Source organism: Rhinolophus sinicus, linkage group LG11, assembly GCF_036562045.2.
Source record: "Rhinolophus sinicus isolate RSC01 linkage group LG11, ASM3656204v1, whole genome shotgun sequence".
In the NCBI taxonomy this organism is placed as follows: Eukaryota; Metazoa; Chordata; class Mammalia; order Chiroptera; family Rhinolophidae; genus Rhinolophus; species Rhinolophus sinicus.
This window is the reverse complement of record NC_133760.1, coordinates 32,579,078-32,605,690: the sequence shown is the minus strand read 5'-3', so window position 1 is coordinate 32,605,690 and position 26,613 is coordinate 32,579,078. Positions and strand designations below refer to the sequence as shown.

The 26,613-nt window shown below is 43.2% G+C and overlaps 1 protein-coding gene across 6 annotated transcripts in view; it reads left to right on the top strand.

The window, feature by feature from the left end:
* Positions 1 to 26,613, top strand: part of PRMT7 (protein arginine methyltransferase 7) — a 39,501-nt gene that overhangs the window by 1,107 nt on the left and 11,781 nt on the right. For 3 of the 6 annotated variants that reach the window (XM_019756490.2, XM_019756482.2, XM_019756453.2), the window contains exons 2-10: positions 2,327 to 2,436; positions 4,720 to 4,756; positions 11,624 to 11,773; positions 13,092 to 13,200; positions 19,255 to 19,367; positions 22,484 to 22,725; positions 22,948 to 23,128; positions 25,789 to 25,916; positions 26,336 to 26,471. In XM_019756490.2, coding sequence (XP_019612049.2) covers positions 2,342 to 2,436; positions 4,720 to 4,756; positions 11,624 to 11,773; positions 13,092 to 13,200; positions 19,255 to 19,367; positions 22,484 to 22,725; positions 22,948 to 23,128; positions 25,789 to 25,916; positions 26,336 to 26,471 — 1,191 coding nt within the window. In that variant the 5' untranslated portion in view covers positions 2,327 to 2,341. Of the gene's footprint in view, positions 1 to 2,266; positions 2,437 to 4,719; positions 4,757 to 11,623; positions 11,774 to 13,091; positions 13,201 to 19,254; positions 19,368 to 22,483; positions 22,726 to 22,947; positions 23,129 to 25,788; positions 25,917 to 26,335; positions 26,472 to 26,613 lie in introns of all 6 variants that reach the window. The other 3 variants (XM_019756442.2, XM_019756434.2, XM_074314683.1) reach the window with 2 other exon arrangements.

Sequence of the window (26,613 nt, the reverse complement as noted above, 5' to 3'; positions counted from 1 at the left end):
ACACAGTACCTGGCATATAGAAGGTATTTAGTAAATTTTGAATGAAACACTGTCCTTGTAATCTGACTACTAATGCAGTTAGAGCTTGGCGTGGTGGTTTCCATTCTGGAGACCAATTTCTTAGCTCTTGGACCATGAGGAAAAAGTCAGAATATCTCCTGATTCTGGAGTGTGGGCTCCTTCTGGGAAAGGACAAGTTAGAATAATAGATGAAGGGATTTATCCATAGAGCCTGTAGTGCTCATCAAGAGAGGTTACAGGACGTGGTTCCCATCCTCAAGCATTCATTTAGCTTGGTAGGAAACCAATGACTTCTCTACAGTTCTGAAAAGTCACTGATCCTAAAGCCTCAGCAACGTCACAGACAAAAGAAATTCCACAGATGAAAGTTCTTTATTACATTCTTAACCTTTAAATGACTTCAGAATTGATTCCACATAGACCACAAGGTAAGAGTTTCAGGACCCTCCACGATACGGACCCTACCAACATGTTTGACTTCTTCAGTCTCCCTTCAGCTAAACTGATTTATTCACTGTGCATGACTGTCTAAACCTTTGTAATCTGATGAAGTGCCTTCTCCCCATGCCCACCTAAATCCTACCCATTTTTAGGCCTTCTCTGAATGTTCAGCAAGATGCGGTCATTTCTTTCTACTACAGCATTTGTGAGACACAGTTTTCTAAAGCACATTACAGATTCTGGTAGTTCTAGATACTCTGTTTTTTAGAAGAAATATTAGCATATGAGATGCACAGAGCTGATTCTAGCAATGCTTTTCAAAGTAGGTTGCAACCCAGTGGTGAGTTACAACATCAATTTAGTGGGTCATGATCAGCAATTAAAAAATAAAATTGAAATAGAATAAAATATATTAGAGGGCCTTGCCCATAGGAATGCTTAATAAGTATTGTTTTATAAAACTTGAAATTATTAACGTGTGTGTGTGTGTGTGTGTGTGTGTATTGTGTCTCTGTGTGAAGTGTATTTCTTACTGGGGTTGTCAGAAAGATTGAGAACCACTCGATTGGAGGATAGATATGCTGGGATTTTAGAAATAGTGTTTTACCAAAAGACAAATTGACTGCTTTGAACAAGGCCAGGGATGCTTGAGTCTTTTCAGAAAAGATTGTTTCCCATCCTCTTATATAAGAATTCAGTGTTTACTTAGTCTAGATAATTTCAAAAGAAGGTCAATAACTCTGGTCAGTAAAATGCCTCAGGAATGTTTAGGGGACCTCCACAAAAAATATGCAGGTTTCCTGAAGATGGATCAGTGTTTAATAAGAAATGAAGAAGAGTTGAGACCCTTGCTCTTTTCTCAATGGTAAGAGGGAGGGCGTTGGGACAGCCCATACCTGCTGAGACATGCCTTCCAACTTTGAGCTGTGGTTTTCCTCTGTCTCTCAGAAATAGATTTCTTTGGGAGGAAAGCCCATACAAGACATTTTATCTATCTGGTGATATTTATTTGAAGCAAATTTTTTTAGATGAAGAAAGGTTTAAAAAACTTACTTTTAAAATCAAATATCGAGTAGATAAGAAGTAATCATAAAGAATACTGAGGCATAAAGAATGACAATATCATGAACACCTGTATTCCCACCACCCAGTTTTAGAAAAAGAACAGTATCACTTTCGGAGTCCCCGGTGTGGCCCTTTTCAATCCCATCCTTTTCCCTTCCCTCTTAGGGGTAACCACTATCCTTATTCCCTGGCTGTGCTTTTTAGTATGATCCCTGACGCCTATGTATGTTCTGCTTTGCATAATTATAAATTTTATATAAATGTAAACATATGTATTCTGTGATTTGCTTTTTTCAGCTCAACATATTTCTGAGATTGTCCATGTTTGGTATAGGTATGACTTATTTGTGTAGATAGAGGTTTTCCTAATTTGAATTGCTCTATCTTTGTATTTTTCCTTAAACTAAGTGTTTAGTATCCTGAGGCAGTATTGGTTTACCACCATCTCAATCTCTCTTTGTCCTCCTTTCCTACGAGCCCTTTCCTCTGCTTTATTTCCTTTCTCACTTGCCCTTAGCTGAGGCTGCACCCAGATGGACCTGTGAGGCTCATTTGACCCTGTTGGAATCACCGAGGACTGCTGAAGTTTCCAGAGGACTATAAAACCAAATAACTCTTGCTGGAAAGATTAAAATACTGATTAACTAACTATTTTCAGTGGCTTTGACATTTTTGTTAATTGTGTTTTTCCTTTTAACATTTTTTCCCTTTACATTCTTGGGCATTATGATGTGAATAGATTTCTGACCTGTCCACAAGAAGTGAGCTGACAAGGCTGCTTTTCTCTGCTAAAACTAAGGAGCTGGTTGACAACATGAAGGTCTTCTGTGGACGGGCCAATCCGGTCACAGGATCTGTGGAGTGGCAGGAGGAGGACGAGCAGTATGATTACCACCAGGAGATCGCCAGGTAACAAGGGTTGGTTCACAGGCAGCTGGAGCTGGCTGGGGCAGCTCTCATCTCAAAGCTGATGCCTTGGAATCCAGTCGGAATGGAATAGGCCATCACGCAGTGCATCTGATCAGGGCAGGTGTTGGTCACAAGCAAATGTGCTCAGTTAGGGGGGTTTGTGTGGGAGTGACGCGGAGTGAGGCCTGTGTGAAGAGTCAGACATCGAGTAGCAGCCTTACCAGACGATCTGTCTAGTGGAGCAAAGAGGACCCAAGGTTCAGCAGTAGTAGTAGAGTTTATGAAACTTAATCATTTACTTGTGTCATTGAAATGGTGACCATTCCTCAATATGGTTAAATTCTCTTAAAAAATGAAAAACGCATTTGCTTTCGTTTTTTTTCTATAAAGGGATGTTTAACAGTGTGTGAGTTACTGTTATTTAGCGCCCATTACGTGCATGCAACATGCCAACACGATGCTAGGGCTGTGAATACCAAAATGAAGAAGACAGAGTTCTCATCCTTAAAGAGAAGGCAGTTTTGTGGAAAAGACAGACACATAAAAAGTTACAGCACAGTGTGGCCTGTTAGCTCGGTTAGAACACAGTGCTCTTAACAGTGTCGCCAGTTCGATCCCCACATGGGCCATTGTGAACTGCACCCTCCACAACTAGATTGAAACAACTACTTGACTTGGAGCTGATGGGTCCTGGAAAAACACACTTAAAATAAATAAAAGTTAAAAAGAAAAAAACTTTACAGTACAGTGATACAAAGGGCCAATGGAAATGGGCACAAAAGTTCACGGAAGCAGCAAGTACCAGCTGTGCTGAGGGGTGATATTTGAGTGATTTCCCAAATCTGAATGGAGGGAAATTGCTTTCTGAGCAGGATGGATACATGTAAACTTCCCGATGAGCTAATCTGAGGAGTGGCTGGAAGTTGGATGTGCTGGAGTAGGCTACAAAAGTGGGGCTATGGTGAGAGAGGATGCTGAAAAGGTAGGCAGAGGTCAGGTTGTAAAGGGTGGTAGCAAAATACAGGAAGAGGAATGTGAGTAGATGTCCAGGCTCTGCCACTTCTTCACTCTGTGACATTGGCCAACATACTTCTCTGAGCCTCATTATAATAATCCTGAATATAATATCCATCTCATCCTAACACCCTTATTTTAGGATTGTTTGATGATTGAATGAAATACAATGTCTGGTACAGATTAAGGGCTCAAAAATACTACTTTCTTTCTAAAAATTCTGGACATTCTTTTCGGAGTGTCCAGCAGGGTCGGAGAAGTCCTGGCTGTTAACAATTGGAGTGAGCTGGTGGTGTTTAGGGAGCGTGATGGGGAGTGAGTGGGTGGTGAGGCAGGGAACATGGAGAGGGAAAAAGCCTCTTCAAAAAATGGAGGAAGATAAAAAGGACCAAATTTCAACTAAACATTCATAGGTGGGTTCAGCTGTAAAAACTGCTGTGCCATGAAAGACCCCTATTTTAGTGCAGTGCTCCTCTAAGTGTAGAGGACGATGGATCGTCTGTGTCACAGTTGCTTGGAGCGCCAGTTAAAGTGCAGGTTTCTAGACTTCCAGCCAGATACCTGGATCAGAATCTCTGTGTGTATCCTGGGAATCTGCATTTAAAATAAGTTCTGCAGTGATTCTGGTGTTAATTCAAAGCTGGAAGTCTATTTAGAGTGCTTGGAACTCTCAGAAATCATCTTTGGGCTGAGTTCTGTGGGCTCATCCTGATCCTGCCAAAGGTTTTCAAATTTGTAAATTTCTGTGGTAGAAAATACGCATAAACAACTCTCTTCCGTTTAACATTGTAATTTGGTGAACTTTTAGTTTTCCTGATGACGTGAGGGAAAGTGCAGGGCATGAAACCCCTCACGTATACAGCAGGTATATACTTTCCCGTTCCCTGCTTCCTCTCCCTGGTATTACATCTGTGATTATCCCAAGGTACAAATGTATGCAAGATTATGTAAAGTATTAGACAAATTGAGTCTGAGTGGTTCTAAGGGAAAAACTGTATGATGTATAACATGGTCAGTGTGCTAGTGGCTTTGGAATTACTGTGACAGGGCTAACAGCATTCTTGAGTCTGAGGTACTTTGCTGAAAGTAAACATCTATCTGAGATTTTTTCTGCAGTACTGGAGAATGACTGCATATAACTCTTAAAATAGTTTAAAATTGGCCTGCATATTTGTTCCATCTGATTTAAGAATGCGCTCGTGTGTTGATGTATGTTATTATAGCAGAGGTTTCTGACCTGGTTTTTTTTGTTGTTTTTGTTTTTTTTAGATCTTCTTATGCTGATATGCTACATGACAAAGACAGAGTAAGTGTAAAAGGAAACCGTTATCTTTGATGTGGGGTTTTGAAACCTTGGATTATAAGAAGGTTAAAAACGCCCCCTGGAGGCATGATATTAGAATGATGCTGAGGGCCAATTGGCATAGTGGTTGGGAAATTAGCCAGCAGGTTGGGTCCTACTTCTGGCTCTGCTCTTGACCTGAGTGTGACCTTGGAGAAAACATGGGACCTCTGTGGTTCTCTTTTATTAGGATTTAAAATGAGCAGTATGTACTAGCTGATCTCCATGATCTCTTTAGATAAAAATTCTCTAATTACGTGATGTTTCATATTGTATAGTCAGTTTGTAATTTAAAACTCTCTAGAGGTCACTGCAGACTGTATTTGGCAAAGCAGGTTTGGCTTTCATTGCAGAATTACATTTCAGCTTTCCTCTTTGAATTTTCTTTTATCTGAGTTATGGACCAGTGCAGTTCTGGTCTCATGATGTTGGCAACCCAGAGCTTCCTGGTCTACCAGAGTGCTTGACCATCTCAGCCAGATGGTTTGTAAGCTAGAGGCTTGAAGGAAAAGATGTAGGACCAAGCTTAAAAACTGAGCAGTGCAGGGCAGGAGAGGGAGCAGGGTTGGTCGTGAGGCTGTGTTGTTGTCTCCTTCACCCAGCCCTGGTTAACTGCTCAGCTTACCTACTTCTTGGAAACACCATGATAGAATGAACTTCTTCAGTATCATTTGTGTGTAGGCTACACTGAAGGCACTACGTGCCTCCCGAGTTTTCATCAAATGTCTGAGGACCTTTGATGAACTGTTGGGCAATCACAGAATGTGGAATGACTACTCCTCTCTAGCTTACTGGTCTTGGCTCCTTATTGGACTCTTGGGGCTGTGAGCCTCTCTGATTTTAGAGTCATCTATAAAGAGGGTCCTTTTTGCTCTAGCTTCCAGGGGATTTGGACAAATGGCATTGCCACCCATCCAGGCAACCAAGCCAGAAAGATGGCACGTTTTCCTTCAACTGAACCTACAACCTGTCATCAAATTCTGTGGGTCTTTCAACCCCACTGCTTCCTCAGCCCTCGTTTACTGGTGTCAGCCCCTCTTTGCCTCCTCTGCGTAGCCGCCCAAGGGATCTTTCTGAAATGCTAATCTGACCATGTTAGTCTTCTGCTTAAAACCCTTCAGTGCCTCTCCCTGCTTTCAAGGAAAAATCTAAGCTCTCTGGCAGAACATTCATAACTTTTCATTATTTAACCCTTTAATTTCTCCTCCCCCGTTCTACACATGAGGAAATGGGATCAGAACTTGCTGGTTAATGGCAAAACCAAGGTAAACATATTTCTCTATACTTCTGCGTGGTGCCTTACATTTTGTTGTGATTTAGAACACTTCCGTTATTCCATTAAATGACCTCATGCTTGCTTGAAGTCAATCCTGGTGCCACCCCAGCCCCAGGCAGCCACTGATCTGCTTTCTGTCTCTATAGTTTTGCCTGTTCTATAAGTTTCATATAAATGAAATCATACTATATATACCTTATATGTTTGTTTTTCTTCCTTCATCATGTATTTGAGGTTCATTCATGTTGAGTATGTATGAGTATTCATTCTTTTTTATTGCTGAGTAATATTCTATTATATAGATATACTATATACTATATTTTGTTTACCCATTTATCAGTTGATGGACATTTGGATTGTTTTCAGTTTTTGGCTATTTTGAATTTTGAATAGTACTTTGAATAGAATGTTGTAAACATTCACATACAAGTCTTTGAACACATTTTTCTTTCTTTCTGGTAAATATATGAAAGTAGAAGTGCTGGGCCCGTGCGTTAAGTGTAGGTTTAACTTAGTTTTAATTTTAATTTTTCTAATGACTAATGATTTCAAACATCTTGTGCTTATTTGCCATCTGTATGTCTTCTTTGCTGTTGTCTAGAATTATGGACATAGGTGTGATCCTTGAGAGACACTACCACTGCCAAAGTGCCTTTTAAGAGGGCTCTGATTTCACTGTAGTGTCTTCAAAATTGAGTAATTAAAAAGTATAGCTAATTTAATGTGCGGGTGTCATTAATTTGAAGGGTATGCCAACCTCGGTTTACTGTTCCAGAAGCTGGTTATCAGGGTTCTCAGATGATCAGCTCATGGCTGGACGGAAACTCCCAGGCCAGTTCCCAATCCTACTTTTGTTACCTCACAGCCACAGCTGCTCGGAAAAAACAGTGCCCGCTTGTTTTGGGGAGATATAATGTATTTGATGGTCATTTTCCTAGTTCCACAAACAATTGCCATACAGTGTTTTTTTTAAAGCTGTGTGTGTGTGTGTGTGTGTGTGTGTGTGTGTGTGTGTGTTAGAAAGCACATAACATAAAATGCCATACTGACTTTATCCAAGACATAAATGCACTTATTTTAAGGATCAAATAGTTCTATAAGGTTTATTGTGAAAAATAGAGGTCCATTGGGATGTCATTTCCCCCAGACAAAACCTTTTCTTGCTTCACCTCAGAGACAACCTCATTTCTTTTCCTTGAGCTGTTTGTTTCGTGTTTACGTCCATATCTAAATAGCTATCGTCTGTTGAATCCCCACTGTGAGAGCTGAGAATTTGGTTTTCATTCACTTCCGTCCAGTTTGTTCCCCTTTCCTCCCAATACTTTTATAATTTTTGCTAAATCAGTATTCAGTGTTTCAGGAGGCAAGTCACTTAAATTCTTTGTGCCTCTGTTTTCTTACCTGTAAAATAGAGATAACGATAGTACCTCCTTTTCAAGGGTTGTTATGAGGCAAGCACTATACAAGCGTGTTAGTTAAAATCGTGTTTACTTTATTAGGACTATACAAACACTATTCACAGTTGAACTATGTGAGATATTCTGATTACTTTTCCTTTCTTGCATAACGCTTTGTTAATAATTATCTTATTTTGGCCTTGTTTCTATTTACACATCATTCTTTTATGCCCAAACTTTCCCCCAATTGTCTAAATGACCTTGCAAAAGAAAAGGTCAAACGATCAGCTAGTTCTGTCAGTTTATCTTCTTGGCAAATGTCTCTGGGATCATTTTGACCTGCTCCAGTCTGGACCCGGTGCTCTCTAGATCTGCTGTGTGTCTTGTCAGCCTGGGATTCTTATTTATTGTCCTGGTGCAGATTTCCTTCACTTCTCTTTTTATAGTGGGCCCTCCATTTCCTGGATCCCATGTCTTCCTGTGCAGTTAACTCTCTTTTTGGTGAAGCACATCCTTCCTCTTGCTTCCTGTGAGTGTGCGTGGGAGGTAAGGTTTTTTTCAGACTTTGCTTATCTAAAAACTTCTTTTTTCTACTCTTACACTTGCGACTTAGGCTGAGTATGGATTCTAGTTTGGAAATCACTTCTCTTTAGAATTTTGACATTATCACTCCATTTTCTTACAGAGTTTGGTGTTGCTATTTTGAGGTCTGGTACCATTCTTATTCTTTACAAAACATTTTAAATATATAATTCAGAAGAGTATAAATACAAAAGAGTGTAAGATACATATGTACAATTTGAAGAATAATAATAAAATTAATGCTCATAGACTCACCACTCAGCTTAGGAGATAGAACATTACCCGTACTCAGAATTTCCCCGTGTGCTTCTTGATTACGTTTCTGTCCCTGCCTCCAGAATTTTCCACTGTCTTGTATTCTGTATCAGCCAGTCCCTGGATTTTCTTTAGTTTTATGACCTAATATGTATCCTTGAAAAATAAACTCTTGGCCTTTTGAGCCTTGTGTTTGCTCGGGGCCTGCTCCAAACTCTTTGGAGTGTACTTTTTCTCCTAATAGTGCCACCTCGAGCCTTGAACCTTGAGCCTTGAAACCTTGAGCTGCTTTTCTTTGTGCTCGGCCCCCTCCTAATTCTTTGGAGTGTATCATCTTTTCTAATAAACTACTCTCTTACCATTCTTAAAAAATAAAAAAATAAACTTCATTATGCTGTTTTTGAACTTTATATAATGGAGCCATATTGTGTTTATTCTTTATGACCTGTCTTTTTGCTTGGCATTGTTTTTGAGATTTATCCATTTTGCACGTAGCTGTAGTCAGTTTATTCATTTTCACTGCTGTATGGATTCCATTGTATGAATGTCTCATTACTTACCCTTTCTTCTATTGATAGACTTGGGGGTGTTTCCAACTTCTTGCTGTTTTAAGTAGTTCTGCTGGAACATTCCAGTACATGTTCTCTGGTGCACATGCACGTTTTTCTATAGATTGTGTATACTTAGGATTGGAATTGCTGGCCATTGGGTGTGTTCAGCTCTACCAGGTAATGCCAAATTCTTTTCCAAAAGGATCATACATTCTCACTGCATGTTTATGATAGTTCTTGTTGGTCCACATCCTTACCTGTATTAGGTATTAACCAATTTTTGCATATTTGACAATCTGGTAGATTTGAACTAATCTCTCATTATAGTTTTAACTTGCATTCCCCTGATTACTACTGAGTATGAGCTCTTTTTATTTGTTTGTTGGCTATTCATATTTCCTCTTTTATCACTTAGTAATTTATTACTATAAATTTCTTTATGTATTCTGGGTACTAAACTTGTCAGTTATATATTAACATATTGCAAGTGTCTTCTCTTAGTTTGTGCGTTGATTTTTTATCCAATAAACACAAGTTCTTAAATTTAATGTCAAATTTATCTTAAATTTCCTTTATCAGTTGGTGCTTTTTGTCTCTTCTTTAAGAAATCCTTCCTTTTGCCAAGGATTTAAAGGCTGTTGCTGATACATAAAATTTCAATCGATTTTTATTTATTGATTTGGAATCTTATAATCTTTCTAAGTTCTCTTAATTCTAATAATTAACTGTAGGTATTTTGGGTTTTTTAAAATAGGCATTCATCCCATCTGTGAAAAATGATAATTTTATTTTTTTTCTAGACCTTATTTCATTTCTTCTTGCTCTGGTGGATTGGGTAGAATCTCCAATATAATGTCCACATCATCTGATTTAAAAATAAATATATTTGCTAAAAGTTGTTTATGGTATCCTTTACACTCTTTAATATCTGTAGCACATGTGCTGTCACCCTCCCTCACCACCCCTGCTGCCCTTAGTCCCGTTTTTGCTTACTCATACTTCTTTCTCGCCCTCTACCTTTTTTGGGGGATTAATCTCACCAGAGGTTAATTGATTTTATTAGTCTTTTGAAATAACCAACTTTTATCCTTGTTGATCTCTATATTTGTTTCCTAGGTCGTTAATTTTTGTTCTTTATTCTTATCCATCCACTTATTTGGTGTTGCTATTAGCAGTCCTCTTTCTAATTTTTTGAGGTACATGCTTACCTTATCTTTTGTCTTTTTAAATACATTTCTCTCCTAATACTGCTTTAAGCATCCCATGAGTTTTGATATGTAATTTTTTAATTCAGTTCTAAATAGTTTCTAATTCCATTTTATTTAGTCTTTTACCTGTGAATTTTGAACTTAATGCTCAAAAATCTTTTTTTCTTTATGTTTTTGTTATTGAGATTTCTAACTTGATTGCACTGTAGTCAGAGAATATGGCCCTTTTGAGACCATACCTCCCTCCAGATTTGGATTTAATTATTCTGGGATGTGGCATGGGCGTTGAGATTTTTGAATGTGCACCAAGGTTGAGATCCCCTACTTTAAATGTTCCTACAGAGCCAGCCATCTTGCTACGTTTACCAATAGTCTGACAATCTGCCATTTCTTTCCTGTAGTAAAACATTAAACATATGTTGTATTAGTTATCTATTGCTGTATAACAAATTCTCCCAAAGTTTATTATCTCACCATTTCTGTGGGCCCACTTAGCTAGGTCCCCTGGCTCTGGGTCTCTTGTAGGCTGTGATCAAGGTGTCAGCTGGTAGGATAGTCTTCTTAAGGCTCACTTGAGGGTGGATCCACTTCCAATTGTTTGACCTCCTGATATTCCTTACTAACTTGCCAGGTCATCAGTATATTTAAAAGATTTACAAATGTCTTCCCATGATTATTAGTTATTTTCAACAGAAGTGTCAGGGTATTTACTCAGCCAAAGTCTAAAAGATGGAAAATATATCTAAGTTACTAAAAACTTGAACTAAAACCCTTCATGTTACAAAGAAATCATCTCCTGAGGGGGAAAATACGTTTTAGACAAGTATAAAATAGAGTCCAGTAAGGAAACCAAAAGCCAAATTACGTATTTCAACAGAGGGAATTGGTTATACAGGTGTGGGAGGACTGGGAGGCAAATGAGAGCACTGAGCTAAACTAGTGGGCGGAAGAGCAGGGAGCAGTTCCCTTCCTAGGGCTGGGGAAACAAGGGAGAAGAGTGGGGTTTTCTGAACCTAGAAGCTCAGAGGAGAGATCCTGTGGACTGGTGCTCAGATCTCCAAGGGGATCTCTGCTGAGTGCTGCTGCTACCTCAGAGGGGTCCGGGGAGGCTGGTTAGAGGATTCCTGGCAGGATCTGTCATCTGGAACCAGCCACCGCTCCTTGGTGGACACTGGTGATAGCAACAGCCATACAGGAAGGAACAAGCTTTCTCCCTCCTCCTACCTTCCATCACCCTCTAGTTTCCCCTGGGTCTGTACCTAGCAGCTGGAAAAAGAAGGTGTTTCCAGAGCCCTGGCGGCAGCATCACCAAGCAGAGTATAGAAGAGTGGGTGTAGAGGGGCGAGAGATTGGTCTAATAAAGGGCAAGAGGTGGACCTCGTGCTCTTGCCGTCCTGCATCGCCCACCCAACTCAGCTAGTCAGTGCCGAGGGGCCACGAAGGCCTCGAGGTCGTGACTTTCATTGCTGTTGCCAATGGTGAATCCAGAATCTCACAAAGCTCCTTTCTACTTGTTTATGATAACTGGTCTAAAGTGACAGCTATTTCTCCCTTTCTCTTAGAATATAAAATACTACCAGGGTATCCGGGCTGCTGTGAGCAGGGTGAAGGACAGAGGACAGAAGGCCTTGGTTCTCGACATAGGCACTGGCACAGGGCTCTTGTCGATGATGGCGGTCACGGCAGGCGCCGACTTCTGCTATGCCGTCGAGGTGAGCCGCGCTCTGCAGGCGTGTCCTGCTGCGTGGGTGGGAAGTCCCACGTGCCCCTTGATCTTGGCCCATGCGTTTGTCCACAGACATTCATGGAGTGCTCACCCTGTGCCAACCAAGCACAGGGCTAAGTTCTGAGGCTACAGAGCTGAATCAGACACAATTTCTTCCTCTAGGAGCATGTTTTCTCCTCTGAAAACAGTGATTCTCAGTGTTGGCTGCATGTCAGGATCACGGTGGAGCTTTAAAAAATACCGCTGCCTAGCCCCCCCATATCTCCTGCCAAATTTTGATTTCATTATTCTGGGGTATGGCGGGGTGTTGAGATTTTTGAATGTGCACCAAGGTTGAGATCCACTACTTTAAACATCCCAACAGAGCCAGCCATCTTACTACGTTTACCAGGAGTCTGGCAATCTGGCATTTTTTTCCTGTAAATAAAAAACATTAAACACATGTTGTTTTTCCGATAATGTAAGTAATACATATCTTTATAGGAAATTTGGTAAATATAAAATAAAAAGAGTGTGTTAACTCAAAGTTAACCATTGTTAGCATTTTGGTGCTGCCCTGGAGAGTTGGGTTTGCTTTGGTAGATGGGGCGAGGGCAGGAAGGCTGAGGTTTGCCTCAGAACAGTGAATGTGGCTGGAGCATCAGTTGGGGGAATGGGGATGGAAGGAATAGCAGTTGGGGAAGCAAGGTGGTCCTTATTATGGAAGGCCTCGAATACCGTAAGAAAATATAGGCGGTGTTCTGCCAGCAGTGGGCATTTGGGACAGTTTTGAGCAGTAGGGTGACCTGCTCACACTTAAGTCTAGCACAATAACAGTCTCATATAAAGAGCACTGGACACATCCTGTCCCAGGTCACAGATCATAGTTTTGTGAGACAACGCTTCTTCCTGGTTCCCTTTAGTGTGGCACTGACACCTGCTGTCATTAGGCGGTAGTGCAACCGCCTTGGGCTCCCCTGAATCCCACTGTGCCTGGTGTATGTAATGGGAACTCCTAGCTGCAAGTTAAAGCCAGTGGAATCTCATCCCTGCGTATTCATTTTCATGACACATATGTGGAGAATAAAGTTATTTGTTACACAATGAAGGCTTGTTTATTTAGATTAAATCAGCCCAAAGAAATATTTCCTATGTCTCGAATGGTAACAGGTACATTTTATATATTCAGGAGGAAGTTCTGTAGTGGAGGCCTCTTTTACTTCAAATCTTAGGACCAGAATCAAGGAACATCTTGCTAATCTTGGGTGTCAGGGTGTTATTACATCGATTGCTAATTTTTCTTGGGTTTTGGCTCTAATTTCTAGGTTTTCAAGCCTATGGCTGATGCTGCTGTGAAGATTGTAGAGAAAAATGGCTTCAGTGATAAGATTAAGGTTATTAACAAGCATTCCACAGAAGTGACCGTAGGGCTAGGTAAGATGAACACATCCTTTGAAAGCTTTACTTGCTTTTGTAAGAGAGGAAAAGGCTTATTTAAGTTACCTGGTATAAATGTGTCCAGGTAATTGCAGAGATACGGGGCCTCTCCATATGGTGGTCTGAAGATAAGCACTTTCTTCTCTTCTAGTTTATTTCTCTCCTAGCTAAAACAAATCAGCAGTGAGTAAACCAGAGCTAATCAAGAGTAACAGCTGTGATGCAAACAAAACCTCCTTTTGCTTTGAGTAAGTTGGAATTCTTATGTGGCTCAGCTCTCTGAGTTTCGAGTTTTATCAGACAGAAGTGAAACTAAGTAGACAGCAGAAAGAGTTTTGCTTGGTTCCCACATCCTACTTCAGCATTCAGCATGAGAGAGTTGCTTGAGTAGCACAATCTCTCCACATTTCCAGAATATTTTTATAGTCTAAGAGTTTGAACCAGACTTCTAAAATTTCACATACCACTGATATCTGGAGAGCACAATGGAAAGATTTGGAAAAGAAGCTTCTAGGGTGAAGTTATGAATATCACCCCATTTTTTTTTTTTAATTGGTGAAGGGGAACAGGACTTTATTTGGGAACAGTGTGTACTTCCAGGACTTTTTTCCAAGTCAAATTGTTGTCCTTTCAATCTTAGTTGTGGAGGGTGCCGTTCAGCTTCAAGTTGTTATCCTTTCAGTCTTAGTTGTGGAGGGCACAGCTCAGCTCCAGGTCCAGTTGCCGTTGCTAGTTGCAGGGGGCGCAGCCCACCATCCCTTGGCGGAGTCAAACCGGCAACCTTCAGAGTTAGGAGCACAGAGCTCTAACCACCTGAGCCACCGGGCCGGCCGCTCATTATCCCATTTTTAATCAACATTATTGAGGTATCATTTACATAAAATGAATGCACCCATTTTAAGTATATGGTTTGATGAGTTTGGACAATTTAAACACACTTGGAACCACCACCAAAATCAAGATAATAGAATATCTCCTTCATGCCCAAAGAGATACTTTACAGTCATTTACATCAATCCCTCCCATAGCCGTGGCCCTAGTCACCCACTGAATCTTTCCTCAATGTAGATTAGCTCTGCCTTTTCTAGAATTTTGAGTAAGTGGGATCGTACAGTGTGTACTCTTTGTGCCTGCTTCCTTTTCCGTAGCATATTGCTTTTGAGATTCGTCCACATTGTTCTGTATATCAAGAGTTTATTCTGTTCTGTTGCTGAGCAGCACTCCATGTGTGGACATACCATAATTTGTTTATCCCTTCACCTATTGATGGGCACTGATGGTTTCTCAGATAGGTTTTAGGTTCACTGATCTTTTACAGTGTCTAATCTGTTAAGTACATCTAGTGACCTTTTCATTTCTGGTATTACATTTTTCATCTCTAAAGTTTCATTTGATTCTTTTTATAACTCAGTTTTCTCCTCATTTTGTTCATATTTACATGAACTGTTTTAACATCCTTATCTGTTTTTTCCATCATCTGTCTGTTCGGGGTTTGTTCTATTAACTAATTCTTAATCCTTGGTTTGGGTTGCATTTTCCTTCTTGGCATGTCTAGTAATTTTTATTTAGATGCTTGTGTATATTGGGAATTTTGCATTGCTGACTGCTGGACTTTGTTGTCTTCCTTTAACAGCTTTGTCTGGCATGCAGTTGGGTTACTTGCAAATCAGTTTGCTCCTTTCAAGGCTTATTTTTAAGCTTTGTTGAAACAGGGTTAGAGTATCTTTAAGTCAGGGTTTCTTAACAGCAGCACTGTCGACGTTTTGGGCCTAATAATTCTTTGTTGGGGGAAGAAGCTACCCTGTTCATTGTAGGATGTTTACCCCTGGCTTCTAACTGATAGAACCCAGTAGCGTCTCCCTCCCCCTCACTATTAGTGCCAACCCAAAATGTTTCCAGACATTGCCAAATGCCCTAGGGTAAAGGATGGGGGCAGCATCGCCCCCTGTTGAGAACCACTGCTCTAAGGCTACTTTAGCCATACTAGTAGTAGGACGTGACCTTTCTGGGGTCTCTGCTGAGTGAGTGCCTGCGTGCTGGCTGATCAGATCTGGAATGTTACCCAGTCCTCTGTGAGCTCTGGAAATTGTTCAGTTTGTCGCTACATGGTCATCCTTTGCCTGGTCTTCTAGAGTCTTATGTGTGTGAATACAAGGTGTGATCAAAAGATACAGTGAATGTTTAAATAATAAAAAAATATTACAGTAAAAGACACATTGCCGTTAATCCCCCTCCAAATATTCCCCCTCCGAACGCACTTATCCCATTGTTCCTTACCACTTTCTGAAGCAGTTCTGGAAGTCCTCTTTCATGAGGGTCTTTACTTCTTCCTCCATCATGACAATGCTCCGTGTCACACATCGCTTCTGGTATGGCAGTTTCTGTCTAATAAAAACATTATGGTGTGTCCTCATCTACCTTAATCATCGGATCTGATACTGTGTGACTCAGACTTTTCGCCAAAGTCGAAATAACCATGAAAGGTAAACGTTTTGAATCGATTCAGGACATCGAGGCAGCCATGAGAGCGCAACTAAAGACACTCATGAAAGAGGACTTCCAGAACTGCTTCAGAAAGTGGCAAGAATGATGGGATAAGTGTGTTGGAAGCGAGGGGGAGTATTTTGAGGGGGATTAATGCCAATATGTCTTTTACTGTAATAATTTTTTTAAAAATGTAAACACATCATATTTTTTGATCACACCTCGTATACTCAATGAGAGACCTAAGGGGAGCCCCGTGCAAACTTCTGAAGCCCTTTTTCCATTCTGTGTAACTTCTTCTCTGGTTCTCTCTCCTGCAAGTCCCAATTGTTTCCACTTCCCTGAACTCTAATGCTGTCTCCTTAACTCAGTCAGATTGCTGTGTTCTCATTTCTCACTACCTGTATTGCGGTCTGGAAAGTGCCTGCTGGCTGAAAGCCAGAGGAGGAGTAGAAGGGGTCACTTAGTTTCCCTTCTTGGGGAACAAACTAGGTTGTCTCTTGTTCAGTATCTGAAAACACGTGTTTTATGTATTTTGTCTGGTTTTCTAATTGATTACAATGGGTGGATAAGTCTGATCCTAGTTACTTCATTTTGGCCAGAGGTGGAGATCATTTATTTTTGAAAGTTTGTCCTTCATAACAGCAAAGAGACTGACCCACCTGCAGCCTTTACCATGTCACACTCTCTGTGACTCTGCCTTGGGCCTTCCTCCAGGCTGTGTGTTGTTCAAACACACCCTGCATTAGGCCAGACCCCTTATATGCTTTTTTAATACTTTTCCTTTGTAGTGCTCATCACTGCAATAATGAAATAATTACGTAATTATGGTCTATGTCCCCACACAGCTGAAGCAGCCTGAGGTCATGAACTGTATGGTCTTATTAATTATTCCATTCCATAGTTTGCTCATGCCTGGCATAAAAGAATTCAGTAATATTTATTTAGTGGGTAGATTTTCAACTTTGCTTGGTCCTTAACGCTTGTAAATGGGACTTTGTTTCCATACCCCCAACTCAACAGGTGGCTTTCTCATTGCCAAGGCTGATGGTCTTCCCTCTGGTTTTCCTCTCAAACACTGCAGCTTTGGTACTTCATTTTTTTTCCCCCTTCTTCCGCCTCGCCTCCCACTCTGGTTCAAGCCGTTGTTTCTCAGTCTAATTGTGTAGGACACAGCTTCCTGGCCCATGCTGGTATTAGGAGCCTTGCCCCCCCCCCCCCCCCCGGCAGTTGGTTGCCAGTCGTCCGTCTGCTGGTCACTCATGCTGGCCACCAGCCACTCACGGTAGCCCATGGCAGCACATGGCTGCTCATGACAACTGCTAGCCACTTACGCTGGCCACCAGCTGCCCATGGCAGTGCCGGCAGCACACAGCCGCACTCGGCAGCTCACGGCAGCTCAGCTCCAGGGACAGCTGTTGTTCACAGTCTTAGCTGTAGAGGGCGCAGTCACTGGCCCATGTGGGAATTGAACCGGCGACCTCGGCGTTAGGAGCACGTTGCTCCAACCACCTGAGCCATCGGGCAGGCCCCAGCTTTGGTACTTCTACCATTCATTCTTTCTGGCAACTCTCATCCCAGGTCTCAGTGACATCTCCCAGCATTGGTTCTCCTTTGCAGCTTTCTTTCTCTCCCAAATGCATGCTTTCCGAGGTTCTCTTCTCTGCCCTTTTTTAAAAATGGCACCTAAATTTGTTGCCCATTTCTCAGAGATGGATGGATTGCATCCTGAAGCATGTGCAGCAGTGACTAGGGGCAGGATTTGTTCATCCATCCAGTCATTTGGTGAAGACCAATGAGGCACGTGGGGTAGGTAGCTGCCCCTCCTCAGGCTCTTGCTGCACCCTCCACCTGCATTAGCACTCACATTCTAGACACCAGGCTCTCAAGAGTGTTGAAATTCACTGGGTCATAAAGATTTATTAGAAGCAAATTTGAACAATAACTCATTTTAAGTTACATAATTGGCTTAAAAGTTATTCAGTAGCTAGAATTGGCAGGGCTTGGTGATTGATGTAGGGTGGCAGAGAAGGAGGAATCAAGAATTCAGCTAATGTTTGCTGACTATTATTGGATGATAAGCATTGTTCTTGGCACTGGGGTACAATGGTGAACAGACCAATCAGTGTCCCTCCTCTTCGGGAGCTAGGAAATGATGCCTACGTCTCTGGACTGTGTGACTGGTGGTGCTATTCATTGAGGCGGAAACATCAGAGGGAGAAGCAAGTACGTGGGGGTGGGGTGTGGTTGGCTCAGTTTGGGAGGGTATATTTCAGTGGGAGCTTGGCATGATATGAGAGTGGATGGACAGGGCCACTTGGGAGGGTCGTCTCTGTGCTGGAAGACAAGTTTCTTCTCAGCCTTCTTTTGCATCATACTGCCAGGGAGCACAAGTGTACTTCATAGGAAGTGGACAGTTTTTACCTTTGCTATCCTAACCACCACCTCATGGAGCAGATCTCGTTATCCCCATTTTACAGACGAGGTGACTGATGGTCAGCCCTAAGGGTTCAAGGCTAGAAAGCAGGCTCAGGACCCACGTCTCCATGACTCAAGATTCAGGCTCCTTCTGCTACACCCTTCTTTAAACCACTTTAATGCTTCTCTTTTCTTGCATGAGACTTGTCTTCTCTGTAGGGAAGATGAGTGGGCTTTGTCAAATTGTAATTCATGAGCCATTAGGAATGTTTAGTTAATTTTTCATGATGAATGGATGCTTCCAAAGTCTATTTTATCTCTTGGCTCATTAAAAGACATAACAGTAGAAGCAACATTGTATTACAGAGGTTTAGAAAATGGGGTTAACAAAAAGATCATAACATTCTATCCCAAAACAACTGTTATTTGGGGGATTGTTTGGTAGCAAGAAATACTTAATTCAGAGGGATTTAGTGTAAAAAATGGGATTCTGACCCTGGGTGTCAGTGGAATCAATCAGCCTCTCTTTCTTGCTTTGATTTTATTGCCCTCTCTGTAGCCTAGAAGTATTTAAAGTACCAGCATTCAATGTTTTTAGCAAATAATTATTAGCAAATAATTTTTGCTAATTTAATAATTAGTAGTTTGTTAATTTGTATACAGAAGAGTTGAAAGAGTAGTACAGTGAACACCTATATTCTCTTAAACAAGACTTACCAATTGTTAGCATTTTGAGATACACAGTGGGTGCCAAAAAAGTGTATACACATTTTAAGAAAGGAAAAACTATTGAAATTACACTGACGGTAACCACTTTGGGTACCTCTTGTCATTGCAGAAGTCAAACGTGACTTGCATTCATCTTTTGTTAGCGCTATATATTTAGTATAACAATTTTAATAGTTTTTTCCTTTCTTAAAAATGTGTATACATTTTTTTGGCACCCTCTAGATACATATAGATTTTTTTGTTTTGTTGCTGAAACTTTGGAAAGTCAGTCAAAGACATGACATGACACTTTAAATACTTCAGCATCTACATGTACTTTCAATTTAATGACTTAGTAATCTTTTATCTTGCACCTATTTGCTGTAAATATTTTTCCTAGTCTGTTGCTTGCTTTTGACTCTGTTTCCTTGTGTTTCTCAGATGGTGACATGCCATGCCGTGCCAACATCCTGATTACGGAGCTGTTTGACACAGAACTGATTGGGGAGGGAGCGCTGCCCTCCTATGAGCACGCGCACAGGCATCTCGTGCAGGTAGGGGACCGAGGGCCTTCCTTAGGCATGTGGCTGTGACCTGCGCTATCTCACACGGCTCTCCCTGCTCTTCACAGCCCGAGCCCTCAGTACCGCTCCATGTACGCTAGGGCACCCCTTTATTCCTGCAGGATTCCAGTTCTTAATTATCACTTCTGTGCCTCAAATGCCAAGTCTTGGTAGGTTAGAGTCAAAAGGCAAGAAACTATCTTCAAATTCAGTTCAATTCAGCAAACATTCTTTGAGTGTCACCTGTGTGGAAGGTATTCTAGCATCCATGGAGAAGTATAAGATATCCTATTGCTTCTAACCCACACTCGTCAGCAATGGTGAGGACTGGGTAGGCTGAATGCAGAGGCAGACAGAAGCACCACAGACATTTGACGTAGGACAGATAGAAAAGGTCAGGGGTGAGCAAGGAGATGAGGGCACGTGGAGAAGTTGGAATTTGGAAGGCACTAAGGAGACGGAGAGGTGTTCCAGGTAGAGGACCTGTTTGGGACGTCACTGAGGACTCAGCCTGGGGCGCTTGTAAGCTAATGGCAGGTAATGGGGGAGAGGGTAGAAGGCCTTGAAGGCCAGACCATTCCAGGTGAAAGAGTTTGGGTGGTGGCGATCTGCGACAGTTTTTTTGAAAAGAGATATGCTATAAATACTACCTTGGAGACATTGATCTTGCTTTTGTGTGGACATAAACTGGAGGTGGAGACCCAGAGACAGAGGCCAGCTGGGGAGGTGTGAGTGTCTGCTGCTTCTGCCGGCACCTGCCCTGTGGGCACCATGCAGGTGAGCCTGCAGCTTTCCCAGCCAGGAACCCTCTTTGGGGGTGCTCGGTGCCCCGGAGTGAGGACAGGGCTCCTTCCAAGGCAGGCAGGACCAGCGTCCACTTCACTCACACAGTCAGCATGTGATGGGGACTGACGCTTTCTGAGATGTCTCACCTTTGCCAAAGTGTAAAATCCTTTTCTAGAAACTTCAGTAGGAAGAATTTCTATTTCTCCACGTTAAAACCACCAACTAGATGTATCTTTGCAAGAGAGAACAAGGATATTTAGAATTATGTTCATGTTGCCCCATTTATATTTCTCTAATTCATCTTGTCAAAGAGGTGGGCAGATAGCTGTCCTCAGTTTCCTCTCAGCTGGCGTATAGCAGCCAGGTATGCATTGTCCACTCTAATCACTGTCCCCATCTGCCCACCCTGTGTCTGAGCTTGAAGGAATTAGGGCTGGCATACAAAGCCTTCCCACTGCCCTGTCCCTCTTCCTGCCTTATTGGAGGTCATGGAGCTGGGATGCTAGTGTGTCTGACAGAGAGTCCACGTGGTGGGGACCCAGGGATTGATCTCAGAAGACACATTTATTGAGTGCCTTCATTTTGCCAGGCCCTTTTTTGGGTACCAAGAATATGAAAGTGAGCTGGGGAGGCAGGTAGGTGAGCAGGTCATCTTAGGACAGTTTGAGGTATGCACTGATGGTGGGCAGTGGGTGAGATTCTGCCCATTCTGGTTGGGGGAAGGTGGAGGAAGGAAGATGGAGCTCGAGCTGAGTCAGTCTTGAGTGATCAGGTGCTGGCCTGATCATTACCCGGGGGTCTTCGTGGCCGAGGCAAAGACATGGCAGTGAATGGGTGTGGTGGCTCCCAGGCCCTGCACGGTGTTCAGTTGATGGGTGTGTGGGAGGGAGGTTAGAGCTAAGATAAGGTTGCTGGGCAGGGCTAGACTGAGGAGGGCTGCCATGCTCCAGAAGGCAGGGCGGCACCACAGAAGAGTTTTAATCAGGGGATTGCTTTATGTAGCCAGGCATGTGGAGAGCAGTTGGGGAGAACAACTGGAGGCAGAGAGTGGTGAGAAGGTGGTTGGAGTCATCCAGGTGCTCGGCTAAGGTGGGTCTCAGGCAAGGCTGTAGAAATGGGCCCGGAGAGGTAGACTCGGGGAGGAGGAAGGTGGGCAAGGACTTGCGGATGACTTAGATGTGGAGGGACTGACGATGCTAGGGTTTGGGGCATGGGCTACTGGACTGGACACCAGTGCTTGCTGTCCACTGGGAGGATGGAAAGAGGAGCGGGTCAGGTGGGGAGGGGTGAAGGCGATTTGTCTAGTTTAGACAGAGAGAGGTTGGGTCGTCAAACTCTTGGCTGACCTTGGAGGGTCAGCCAAGGAGAGAGGACCTAGAGGCCTTTGGACACATGGTCTTTGGTAAATGAAGAGGGAATGGTTGAGGTCACTCTCATGTGGAGGGAGAAAGAAGGTGATCCAGACCAGGTCTCTGGCGAGTCCCCTCTCTGAGGGGTGGGCAGGGGAGTGAGAGTCCTACTACGGCAGTGCTTCTCATCCTGAGCTGTGTCTGGAGACATTTTTTGTGTTGTACCTGAGAGGGGGTGCTACTGTCATCTTGTAGGTAGAGGCCAGCGATGTTGCTAAACATCCTACAATGCACAGAACAGCCCCCGCAACAAAGATCTTCTGAGGTAGAGAAACCCTGTGCTTGTCATTCTCCGTGGTAGCAGCTGTGTGTCCTCTTCACAGCTCGGCCCCCAGTGCCTGGTGTATAGAAGGTGTCAATGAATGAATGAGATAGGAGGAACACTGGGTAAGGGACTACTGCCAACGCCAAGGGAGCAGTGGTTGGCAGTGCCGGTGAGGCCAGGAGGTGAGGTCCGTTGAGGGTGGACACTTGTCTTTTGGGCCGTAAGAAGGTTCTGGTGTCCGGGCAAGAGCTGCACTGAAGGGAAGCTCTGAGCCCAGTGCCAGAATTAGTACTTAGCAGGAGGACTTGGACTCTTTCTTCAAAATCAGTGTGGGAGTAACTCATCATGATGACAGTTAAGGTGTATTTTTGCAGTATTTAAGAGTGTCAGGTAGCTAGGAACTTAATCTGATGTAAATCATTTTAGACATAATGTGTATTCCTTTTTCAAATCAAGTTCCTTTTTTCTTTCCCAAGGGCCTTGGGCCAAAAACAGTTGACTATACGAATAGTGGTAAGGTGTTCCATGTTACTAAACTGGCCTAATATTAAGGAATAAACCTCATTTGAGCAATTGGAATTACTGTGGGTCCAGGTACCTGGTTGTTCGTTTATTTATTTATTTATTTGTTTTTAATGTAAATTTAGGAAAATTGTGAGGCGGTGCCTCACAGAGCAACTGTCTATGCCCAGCTGGTGGAGTCCAAAAAGATGTGGTCATGGAACAAGCTGTTTCCTATTCGTGTTCAGACCAGATGTGGAGAGCAGGTCATCGTCCCCCCCTCGGAACTAGAGAGGTGTCCTGGCGCACCCTCTGTCTGTGACATTCAGCTGAACCAGGTCTCACCCACTGACTTCACTGTGCTGAGCAACGTGCTGCCTATGTTCAGGTACCAAGGAGCAAGCTGGGTGACGGCGCTTTGAGACATTTGGTGGCATTGGGGTCTTTGGAAGTTCTTTTTGAGTGGAAAGGAAGCCAGCTGATGTCACCTGCCACTGAAGGCAGGAGTCCATTGCAAACAAATCTCACTGCTGGTGAGATCACCATAAAAGCTTAAAAATGGAGTGTGTGAGCTTAAAATATACTTAAGTTCCTGAATATTCTTCCACAGTGTGGACTTCAGCAAGCAAGTCAGTAGCTCAGCAGCCTGCCATAGCAGGCAGTTTGACCCTCTGGCATCTGGTCAAGCTCAGGTGGTTCTCTCCTGGTGGGACATTGAAATGGACCCTGAGGGGAAGATCAAGTGCACCATGGCCCCCTTCTGGGCACACACAGACCCACAGGAGCTCCAGGTAAGAGGCAGGAGCTGAGCACATTCTCATGTAAATCAAGAAACTTGTCATCCACTTTTTGTTGTGGGAAAGTAGCATATTGAAGAATTTAGAGCCAGAAGGGACTATGTTAGAATCAACATCAAAGAAGAGTTAAAAAAACAACAACAACAACACTGGAAACTAATAATAAAAAAACGAAGGCTAGCTATAATAAGATGTAAGATAGACCTCTCAGGCCAAGTTCATGGTCACTGCCAGTGGACGCAGTGAGCTATAGGGAAGTTTTGGTATGCTGGCTCTCCTGTTCCTGGCATAGCCATTGTTAGATTTCACACCCCTGTCCTCCCCGAGTAATCCCAGGGGGCCTCAGATCAGCTTGAAATAGAGAACTGCAGCCTATCTACAGCCTCATTTTCTGTGGTGTCAAAAATCTACCTTCCCTGGCCAGCTCAATTGAAAGTGGGCAGAGGATATGAACTATGAAAAGAAAATACAGAATCCTCCTTAACATGTGAAAAGTTGTTCAGCCTCATTCATAAGAGCAATGCAGATTTAAACTGTAGTGAGATACCATTTTTCACATACGCATATTAATGAATAAAGTTCAGGAAGTTAGGTAATGCGCTGTTGGTGGAGCTGTGGGGAAGAGCTGGAAGTGATCTCAGAGCATCTGTGGAGCTCAGCAAAGCCTAATGTGTCATGATGGGAAATGATACCACTTTTAGACAGTTAGGCTCTGGAGAGATTTGCATATGTGTAGAATGACGTGTGCCAGGATATTCATTACATCCTTGACTTAATAGAAAAGACTAGAACACCCTACAGGCACCACTAGGCTAAGTCCATTAACCTACCTTCAGTGAAGGAGTCAGCTCCTTGCACTGATGGTGGAACAATGTCCAGGATGTGTCATTAAATGAAACAAAAATAGAGGTGCAGAACAGTATGTGGTACGCCAACGTTGGTGTTACTAAATCAGAACACATGTGGATGAGTGTATATATATGTGTGGTGTGTGTGTAAGGGTATCTTTGGAAGAATTCACAGAAAAACTTGCTTCTGGGAAGGGGGCTGAAGGTTAGGGGTGGAAAAGAAACTTTTTTTTTCACTTATGACTCATCTTGAATTTTCTCTCATGTGTATGTGTTAACCCCTCTACACACACACTCGGGGAAAAAGTGGGGAAGGTGCTTCAGGGCTGAGAAATCAAACCTTTCCTCTACCTGGGAGGTCTTGGGCACCTGCCTCTGTGTCCTGTCATCTTGTTACCACTCGCTAGGCTCTGGCTTTGTTTTGATTGGTTCTAGGTGTACACAGGTGACTTTCAGAAGGCCCTGGCAGCTCCCCTACTCCCTGAGTTATTGCTTAGGCCAAAGAATCGTGACTACTGCAGGATTGTGGTCAGTTCCCCTGGGACTGTGAGCACCCCCATCTCCACTTTACCTTCCAGTCCGCTGGCCCAGGCGGGAGAGCATACATTCAAGCAGTGGGTGTGAACTCCCTCTGTGCAGCCTTGGTCCTCCACAGGCTGAAGGGTTGTGTGTGGGTGGGTGGTGGTGTCAGAGTTCTTCTCCAGAGTTCAGGTTGACACTGGTCTGCTCTGTTCTTCTCCAGGAGTGTGATGGTTGCAAAATTAGCAGAAGTATATCATAAAAATGTTAATACTTTATATTTGCCTGGCTTCATAGTGCCACCATGTGTATTTTCTCCTTGGATCCTCATGGAAGACATGTTGGGTAACCACGTAATGCCCAAACTGAGACTTGGCCTGGCCCAGTGCTTGTCTAGGCAGCAGTGGTGGGAGCTCCTCCCCAGGTCTCCTGACTGGGGGACTTGTGTCTGTCCTTCCTCTACCAGCAGTGACTTTTAGACTGTTAGGAATTTGAAATGCTGCTAATGAATCTCCCTCATGACTTCACTAAAATTCTCTTAATCTGAAATCTCTTCAGCCTGTCTCACCTCACACAGTGGGTTTTGCTAGCAGCTCTTTAGCATTAGGACCTGGGTCGCTGTTGTGTGGGAAGGACATGATGACAGGGAAGCCCCAGGGAGCACCGAAGGGTCATGGGAAAGGCTTCCCTTAGGATCAGTTTGTATAGTAAAGAATAAACAACAGGTTTTAGGGAACCTATTATTTCCTTTTTGTTACTGTTTATTTTTTCCAGAATTTATCTGGTTGATTTTAATTTCCTAGCTTTCATGTTCACATAGACATTTTACATCCAGGGAATGTCATTCACCCACCTTTTAGTTAAATTGAAGACTGGGTAGGATAGGATATGCCCTTTATTTAAATCTACCAATTTTTAACACTTCACATTTGCTTTCTCTCTCTCCTTTCCCCTCTGCCTCCTTCCTTCCATTCCCCACACCCACTCCCTGCCCCACACACATTGGGCAAGGGCTGGAGTACCCTCCCCCGAGCCCCTCTTGAAGACTGCTGTCCTGGGCCAAATTGTATCTTCCTAAAGCCAGCAGTGTTCCAGCAAGCTTTCAAGCAAGCTATCAGCCTCTCTGACTTGACAATTTTCTTCTTTATCTCTTTGGCCACAGTAGCTGTCTGTAGTCCACACCATGGTCTCCCTGCAAACTGATTTTTGACTTGGGTTTTTAGCTTCTGGATTAGAAGCATTCCTGTTGTAGCTTGGGGACTGCTGATTCTCTGTTTCCCACTTCAGTGGCGGGACCACTGGATGCAGTGTGTGTACTTCCTGCCACAAGAGGAGCCCGTCACCCAAGGCTCAGCCGTCTGCCTGGTAGCCCACCATGATGACTACTGTGTGTGGTACAGCCTCCAGCGGACCAGGTGGGCACTGGGCCTGTGACACTGTGCACTTAGAGAAATTCCCCATTTATGTAGCATTCATAAATTTATAAATAGAGGCATGAGTGGGCACATTTGTATTTGAACAGAATAAAATAGGAGCAAAAGTTTGTGACTGGATGTGTCAGCGCCTCTTGTGTGTTCTCAGAAGAGGCCGCTCCAGTTGTGGGGCCCCCATCTGTAACAGACATATATGAGAATCTGGAATTGGAGGGCCTCCAATGTCTTATTCCCACTGAAGAGCCAATGCCTAGACTCACACTCTGTGGAGGACTATGGGGTTGTCCCTGGGAGCCCATCTCGATTTCACTGGGTAGGTCCGGTCCCGGTGCCATGTTTTCATGCTCGCCTGAGTCTAGCAGGTCACACTCATCACCCTGTTTGTTCATTTTCTGGCCCAGCCCTGAAAAGAATGGGAGAGTCCACGCACTGCGCCCTGTGTGCGACTGCCAGGCTCACCTGCTCTGGAACCGGCCTCGGTTTGGAGAAATCAATGATCAGGAAAGAACTGATCAGTATGTCCAGGCACTGAGGACGGTAAGTGTCCAGCCCGTGGATGCTTGTAGGTAAGAAGGAGATTGTCCCCCGAACCCCAGCTCATTGCTCACTTTGATATGCTTTTGTTTTCTACGCTCCCTGGTCAGTGTGAGTGGCTTTAGCCAACTCCTGACTGGATGCT